The sequence below is a fragment of the Hermetia illucens genome, chromosome 3, assembly GCF_905115235.1.
Source record: "Hermetia illucens chromosome 3, iHerIll2.2.curated.20191125, whole genome shotgun sequence".
Classification (NCBI taxonomy): domain Eukaryota; kingdom Metazoa; phylum Arthropoda; class Insecta; order Diptera; family Stratiomyidae; genus Hermetia; species Hermetia illucens.
The window spans coordinates 44114579-44123489 of NC_051851.1; the positions used below are offsets into that span (position 1 = coordinate 44114579).

General features: G+C 43.5%; 1 protein-coding gene across 1 annotated transcript in view; it reads left to right on the forward strand.

Annotated features, from left to right (window-relative positions):
* LOC119651311 overlaps positions 1 to 7915 on the forward strand; it is a 61675-nt gene extending 53760 nt beyond the window's left edge. Inside the window, exon 2 of the mRNA XM_038054840.1 lies at positions 7643 to 7915. Within this exon, the coding sequence (XP_037910768.1) occupies positions 7643 to 7668 (26 nt within the window). The 3' untranslated portion in view covers positions 7669 to 7915. The remainder of the gene's footprint in view (positions 1 to 7642) is intronic.
* The last annotated feature ends 996 nt before the right edge of the window (positions 7916 to 8911 follow it).

Below are 8911 nucleotides of genomic sequence, written 5' to 3' on the forward strand. Positions count from 1 at the left end.
GCATTTAGTGCCTACGGCGAAGTTAGCCAGAAAGGAAAGTACGGAAACTCTCAAATTGGGAGAAACTAGAAATCCGACTACGGCCGGCCGTGTGCGGTACTACGGTCCAAATCTACCCGGAAGCGGAAGAGGAAGGCCCGGCAGAAGGGAACTTCGGCCACTAAGGAGGGGGGACTACAGGCTGAATCCTGCCTGTCAGAACCTTCTCCGCCATCCTTACCGGGAAGAGCGGAAGAACGGGAAGCTGGTGACGTGTGGAAATGAATCCAAGCGGTCCGGACACCGTGAACCTGGAAAGGCCCGAAGCCGACGGCAGAAGAGAGCACTGCGAAGGAAGATGAAGCACCTTGGGAATGAGGACATGGACGTGGCTGTACCACTAGGCGCGGTAATGCCCAGAGAAATCGGACACAAGGAAGCGGAATCTCCGGCGGAAGGTGGGGATAAACTGGAAACCCCGGTAAGATCCACACTGGACGCACCAGACTCTTCTGTCAGTGGTAATGCGCGCAAGAAGCGTAAGACCAACACATCTGCTGTGGAAAACGCTTTATTGTGCTCCGCACCAGGGCTTATATCCATGCGTCTCGTGGGGATTAGGACCGGTGTGCCCCCCTTATGGGGACTCACACTGGGGAAGGGACTACAGAGTGAATCCTACCTGCTAGTAACTTCTCCTGCACCTTCCAAGGAACAGGCGGAAGGAAGGGGAGCTAGAGACGTGAACGGAACTGACTTGATGCCAGTTCGAGTGATCGAATCTATGCAACCCGGACACCGTAAACAAATTAAGGTGCTAAGTAGAGAACAGACGAATGCTCTGCGGGACTATGCTGAGACAATATTGTTCCCAGGACTTAGCTACGGTCTTCGTACAATACCAAATAAATGGCGAGAGGAAAAACATCATAGTTGCCTCTGCTTATTTACCCTATGATTCTTTGTATCCTCCACCGACGCAAGAACTTAGGGATCTGGTTGCGTATGCAGAATCAAGTGGTCTCGAACTCTTAATAGGTTGCGATGCGAATGCTCAACATATTTGTTGGGGCAGTAGCAAATGCAATCCAAGAGGAGAGAAGCTATTTGATTTCATCACTTCAACTGGTCTTATGACTGCAAACGTAGGGTGCGCCCCTACGTTCGTGGGACCCAGAAGAAGCGAAGTAATTGACCTAACAATCTGTATCCCAAAATTGTTAGAGTTGATTACACACTGGCGAGTGCTAGACGAGGTCTCACTGTCAGATCACCGATATCTAGAATTCAATCTGACTATTGCGGGCGAACAGTCTGCAGTACAAAGACGGAACCCTAGGAAAACAGATTGGGCAAAGTTCAATGAACTTCTTGGCAATAAAGTACAGTTCCCTAGGCGACTAAGGACTCCTTTGATGCTGGAAGATGAATTGAAAACTTGGCTTGTCCTATTTCCCGAGGCCAAAGCGGTAAAACGGTTCCTTGGTGGAACCGAGAACTGCAAAAACTCAGGAAATCAACCAGGCGACTTCTAAATCGTGCTTTCAAAAGTAACAAGGACGAAGACTGGTTAAATTTCAGGAACTCACAACGTGAATATAAGAGGCTCGCGAGGTGCTCGAAACGAGCCTCCTTTAGAGCGTACTGTGAAGAACTGGAAGGCGAAAGGGAGACTTCAAGGCTGTGCAGAGTCCTCAAAAGGGATGAGTCGGCCAAGTTGGATTCTCTTAGAAAACCCGACGGTACTTTCACGAGCTCCAGACTGGACTCAGTACAGACCCTCCTGGAAGTACACCACCCGGGAGAACGGGTGACAGAAGTGGTAGGGGGAGAGTTGACGGTTCTTGCAACCCCTTCAACACGCAAGCGTTGCAAGGGGAACTGGAACACTACGAAAGCGGTTGTTACCCATGAAAAGGTGAGAGCTGTCATACTGTCCTTTGAACATTTCAAAGCACCTGGCATGGATGGCATCTATCCGGCAATGCTAAAGGAGGGTATAGAATATTTAGAGCGACCTCTAAGAAATATGTTTCGTGGATGTCTTGCTCTGGGCTACCTGCCTTCTTCTTGGCAACAGGTTAAGGTAGCTTTCATACCGAAACCTGGGAAAGATGACTATTCTAATCCAAAAAACTTCAGACAGATCAGCTTGACTTCATTCTTGCTTAAAGGTTTGGAGAGACTGGTGGAGCGTCACATTCGTGGAAACGCACTTAGGGCACACCCACTTAGTGAAAACTAACATGCTTACCAACGTGGAAAGTCCTGTGAGTCTGCTCTTCATTCTTTGGTCACAAAGATAGAGGATGCAACTTTGAATGGTGAGTACGCGATGGGGGTGTTCGTGGACATTGAAGGGGCTTTTGACTGTGCGCCTTTTCAAAAACTTTGTGATGCCGCCAGAGCGGATGGTGTTGATGATGCTTTAATTAAGTGGACCCATGCTATGATAACGCAAAGATTGTTGTACGCTGAGGTAGGGGTCGATCGCTACCTGACTATGGAAGCAACGAAGGGCTGCCCCCAAGGAGGTGTGCTTTCGCCGCTTCTGTGGAGTATGTTGATCGACTCACTGCCATGCGAACTGCAAAATTTGCCAATACACGCTCAAGCTTATGCTGATGACGTGGCTGTACTTGCTGTTGATCGGGATCTTGGAACGGTGTGTAGGAATATACAGCGTGCCGTTGATTTGATAGACAGCTGGTGCCTTAGACATGGTTTGTCAGTTAATCCAAATAAAACCACAATGGTTTTATTCACAAAAAGGAGAAAACTTGATGGACTTTGTCTCCCTGAGATGAGGGGTACTACCCTTCAACTCTCCGAAGAAGTTAAATATCTGGGGGTCACTCTAGATAAAAAACTTCTTTGGAACAAACATGTAGAGGTAAAGATGAAACGAGCTCTCACAGCTTATGGGCTGTGCAGACGGACCTTTGCCTCGACATGGGGACTCAGGCCTCATGTGGTAATGTGGATATACGTTGCCATCATTAGGCCGATGTTCGTATATGCATCCGTAGTGTGGTGGGTTAAGGGGGTCATCCCGTGTGAAGGCCGTTTTTTTTGCCTTTTTTTCAAAAATTATTTTGAAGGACTGGATAAAGATAGAAACGTGAATTTTTGACCATATGTTTATTGATATTTCTAGTATATGTGATAAATTTTTCAGCTTGATTTCTTAGCTAATTTTCGGAATAGGTGTTAATTTATGCACCCATCTCCAAAAAAAGGTGTTTTTCTGCTGCCACGCTGGAGGGCGCTGTGTTCATCTGAAGGAAAAAAACTAAACGGCATTTTAATGTGGACAATATTCCACGGTCCGCAAACTAGGATAATTAGAAAATATTAAAAGGTAAATTTTTGGTGGGCTTCTAAACTTAATTTTTTGGATTTTGGTGTTTTTTTACGGCTTTTTTTTATGAATAGAAAAAAAACTACCTGTCCGATTGCAATTATCCTAGTTTGCGGACCGTAGAAATATGTATTAAAAAAGCCGTGAAAATTTCAAAGAATTGGGTTGGATAGATTTTGAGCTATCGTGGCAGCCGATTTTCAAGATGCAGTTTCGAGAAAAACGCATTTGAAAATTTAAATGTGATTATCAACAGTAAAATTTTAGCTCACCATTAATCTGCTATACCTGCTCCATAGAGAGCACCCTCCGTTTCTTCAAAAAAGTCTTGTAAGGCCAATTGTTGCTCTCTGGTGTCAATTGTGGCTCTTTTAGCGAAGTCAGTCGATCGTCGTTCGGACCGCCAAATTCGCGCTTCATTACGACGGTCGGCATAAACCTGACATATGTGACCAACTTGACATCCCATTGTCACTAGGATTTTGAGAATGCCATTGAATCCTTCATTGAAAATAATTACAGCCAAAAAAGTGGCTATTTCTACGACCTTGGCCCCAGAATGAAGGTGTTTAGGGGCGAAAGTCCAGATCAATGACTCATTGTTGTTCTGGGTCTCTGCTCCTACGCATTCCTTTCTTACTACTACGTATATTTTATTATTTGCAGAAATTTGCAGAAATACCAGAGAAAACTCCAGCAAAATCCAATATACAATATACAAAACTTGTCGCAATTGGAACATCCATGTTCATGCTTGCTAAAAGTTTCTTTGCTGATGTTGATGCGAAGTCCTTTTTCTTCTCTGATAACTATCGACTCCCATGAAATACTCGTTTCTTAGTGCGAGCATGACGTTGAACGTTAAAACGATCTCCCTTCGTACAATTCATTTAAAAAAATCACTGAACACACAAACAGCACAATACTTACAACAAAATATAACTGAGTATAACTTCAACGCCTTTCAGTGCTCACTCTAGGCTGGATTATCCTTTTTACTCCAAACAGCAAATAAGTTTAGACAATTGATTGGTCTACCATCTTTTTATATTTATGCCTGTGTTCGAATTTATAAGGCTCAGTTAAAAAGCTAACAGGTAAAAAAAGATTCGATGCTCTTTCTCATCGAGTACTCTAGCCGCGGCTGCAAACTCCTTACCTGTTTTACCCTGTAATTTCTGAAGGACTCCGAATATCGGAAAATCCCTTTGCCCACATATTCTCCACTATATATAGATACAATTTATGCAAAAAAAAAAAAATCGATTTCTCCAACCCGACACACGGGATGACCCCCTTAAGGTGAGACAAAAAGGTTTTCACCGTAAACTAGAGGCACTGCAAAGAACTGTTTGTCTGGGTATCACTGGTGCCATGAGCACGACATCCGGCGCAGCTCTGAATGCACTACTCAATTTGCAGCCCCTGGATATATTTATTCAAAGCACTGCAATGAGAGCAGCTCAGAGGCTAATTCGATTAGATCTATGGGAAAACAACGGATGGGGGGGGGGGGGGGGGCACAGAGCATTGGAAGAGTTACTGGGGGGACTAAATCCAGTTCTTACAATGCCTTCCGATTCTCGTGTCCCCATACATCTGTTTGGTAGAAGATATGTAGTTACCCTGAAGCGTAGAGAGGACTGGGAAGACCCAGAGGAATGCGTGGCAGGATATACGGAAGTCTTCTACACCGATGGCTCAAAAACAGAATAGGGTTCTGGAGCCGGAGTCTACCTTTCGAATAAAAACGAGAAGTGGGCTTTTCCTTTGGGACAATATGCAACGGTTTTTCAAGCCGAAGTTTATGCGATCCTAAGGGTGGCAAACTGGGTGATTGACGAGCGGTTGAAGGGCAGGCGCATCGCAATCTGCAGCGACAGTCAAGCTGCACTGAGGGCATTGACCAGTCCTTTGATCACCTCGAAAATCGTTCAGGAATGCAGAAACCGTTTGATTTCTATGTCTAGATTCAATACGGTGGAACTACTCTGGGTACCTGGTCACTGTGGCATAGAGGGAAATGAAATCTCGGATGCTTTAGCGAAAGAGGGGTCAATCTCCCCTATGCCGGGACCGGAGCCAGCAATTGGAGTATCAGTAGCATTGGCTAAATCTGTTTCCAAAAACTGGGAACAAGTTTCCCATAATGACAGGTGGCAGAGCTTAAATGCTGCTCGACACACCAAACTTTTCCTGCCAGAACCCAACATACGTACCGCAAAGTTTATCCTGTCGAAAAGCAGGAGGACTTGCAGGTGTATTGTGGGCATTCTGACAGGCCATAATTCACTAGCTGGGCATATGTTCAGAATAGGAATTACCGAAGATGACACGTATCCCTCCTATAATGAGGAAGCGGAATCCACGGAGCATTTCCTATGTGAATGCCCCGCCTATGGACGCACCAGGCATCAGATCTTTGGTGCCGATGTCTTCCAATTGCGATGGGTAGCATCACGTCCACTAACGGAAATCCTGCGATACGTTAACGAATCCGGAATATTCCGTTAGACGGGGGAGGCGAGTACAATGGGCCACCACGACCTAAGTCCTCAGAAGCTGTAGCTTTTCCCCCACCATACACACACACACGCACACACATTGACCGCTGGATCTGCAGTTTCCGCACATCTGCTACTTTAATTCATACGGGAATCCTGGGAATCCGAAACCTTTCCCGGAGAGTAGAAGAAGGGGATGATTGTTAAGATTCCAAAGAAGGTGCCCGTTTTGTGTGTGATAATTGCAGGATTATCAGTGGGCTCCCTATTGTCGCAAAGATAATAGCTAACATATCTGAAACGCATCGAAAACACCTCGAAAACTGGATCGACGGAGAGCAGGTTGGCTTGCGCTCGGAATCCTTTGTATTGACTATAACACCCTGCAGATTTTTTGGAACCGTGCGAAGAGTTTAGATCTTCGCTTCTCTTGGTCTTCATCGATTTCCATAAGTCTTTCTATAGTGTGAACAGGGAGTGTAACTGGAGTGCTATACGCAGGAGGGGCTTTCCAGAGAATTTAATATGGGGCAAAATGTCATGTGTTGCACCGAGATAATATCTCAGAGGTATTTAAGGTCCAAGCTGAGTCCGCCAGGAGAGCATGTTATTACCGATATGACTCCTTCTTGTTGCCGGTGGCGTTCTTTATGCTGCCTTATCCGCAGAACGTGGATGAGTTCAATGGACTATGACTACACCTCGACTACGCTGATGCCATCTGTTTATTTTCTCACTGGATCATGGACCTTTGGCAAATCGTTGTGGATTTGAAAAGGAGGCAAGTAAAGTTTATATGAAGATAAATACCAAAACAAAATTTTGTGTCTGGCAGGTCATTGCACTCTCCCTATCCGCGTTAATGGACAGAACATCGAAGGCATTAATCAATTTCTACATTTTGGAGGCGTGGTTTCTTCCGACGATGGCACCGATTTAATGTATCCCGACGCATTAACAACGCTAGATCCGCTTTCACTGCCTTGTCCAAAATGTGCAAATACAGTGTGCTAATGTTCTATATGGAAATTAATTCCCACTGTCAGTCAAAAGCTTCCAGCCTTTGTCAACAATTGTCTGCGATGTATCTTCAACTGGCACTATTTCGAACAAAGAACGTCCGCGCAGACGCAAGTTATCCGCGGACGATGGGATCAAAAGGCAAAAGTGGCAATGGATAGGTATGACATTAGGGAGGGGCGACAAGTCTATTGTTGTCTACACCATGGACTGCCACAGGTACACAATGCGCAGACTAATGAAGGAGTAGTGCCAACTTCTCTGGAAATCCTAAAAGGAGCTGAAACACATTTCAGCAAATCGTGACCGATGGAGCGTGGATATAATTGGCGAGCTATGCACCAACTACAAAAATATAATGGATTTAATTAAATTACCTTTTCTAATAATTTCCTATAATTGTGTAAAGTATTGTGTATTAAAGAAGACGTATTACATCCTGCAAACATGAATACCTCTTTTGTGAATCTACAAACACTTCATTTGCACAAATCTTGTTTGTAAAATAGGGAAAGTACCTTAGACGATGTAAATAAATGTTGTTTGTTGAAACTAACTTTGACCAGATGCCTTATAACAGCCCCATTTATGTATAGTGTGGAAAAAATCATCAATAGTTAACATGCTAATAATAATCTTAAGTTTTGTTGATATTTAATTTTTAACCCCTCCTGATTATGAAGGTTAGTGTCATTACCGATTCTAAATTTTACCTTCCAATTTATCGCCAGGAGATAATAAACCATTGAAGTCAATATATCACACACATTTCTCGTAGGTGGAGTCGTTATGATGGATGTTTGACCTTTTTCGTCAGCAGATATGTATGTACCATGGATGAATGTACGCCGGCATGAGCACAAGGGATATTCACCGAAGCGCTGAATTTGCAAAACATTGGCGGAGTCGTGGGCATTTCATTTCATTCCAAAAATGAAATTCTATTTTGAATTCAAAATAAGTTATGTGATTGAGGTATTTGTGTGCAACATGAATGTATATATGTATAATAGTATCGAAGTGCGTTTATTATTTTTGGGAGGTAATTCTCAATTAGAATGATAAGGGGGATGGCTTGATACATTTATTAAGTATTTTCTATAAACTTTTATTTTTATTTTATTTTTGTTGTAGTAATACTCCGATATTACTTTCGTTGACTGAAGGAGTCCATTTGAAATACTTTCATATGGGTGTATGTAAACATGCGATCCTTAAGATGATAATGAACGTGATGACAGGATTAAGTAAAGAGTTTAGTAACTTTATGAAGGAAGGAGGCATAAGGAAAGGATGGCCGTGTCAATAAATACATTGAAAAATAAAGCGCTATATGGATACTCTACTCATTTAACGTTTGTCCAACAAACTCTAGGAAGAAAGGACAACATAACTGAAATGCAGCGAGAAGGCCATAAGAAAAACAGAAAAAGGAAGTTAGGGGGGGTTGGAATTGTGTGCCCCCACGCACCCAGTCAATGATATGATTTTACGTTGAGCTTATGGGGCTGTCCATACAGACAAAGGGAGGTTGTACAAACTTTTCTCCCGAATAAAGAAATTTGAGATATCACATAAAAGTTCCCGGTCAGTATTTCATGGAACAGATTGTAGTTTGGCTGTCTCTAGGCATGAAAATATGTAGTTCCGGTCCGAACTAGGATTATATATTCTCCACTATTTGAGTGTTTAGTAAGATAAAATTAGGACTTAGGCCTCAGGTAGTAATATGGATATATGTTGCTATCATTAGGCCGATGTTCGCTTATGCATGTGTGGTGGGTTAAGGTGAAACAGAAGAGTTTTCGCTGTAAACTTGTCATTCTGCAAAGAACTGTGTGTCTGGGTATCAGCGGTGCCATGAGCATCACATCCGGCGAAGCTCTGAATGCATTACTCAATTTACAGCTCTTGGATTTGTTTATTTAGAGCACTGAGAGCAGGTCATAGACTAATTCGATTAGATCTATAGGAAAACAATGGGCGTGGGGGCACGGAACTGAATCTAGTTTTTGCAATGCCTTCCGTTTCAGAGGTTATCTTGAAA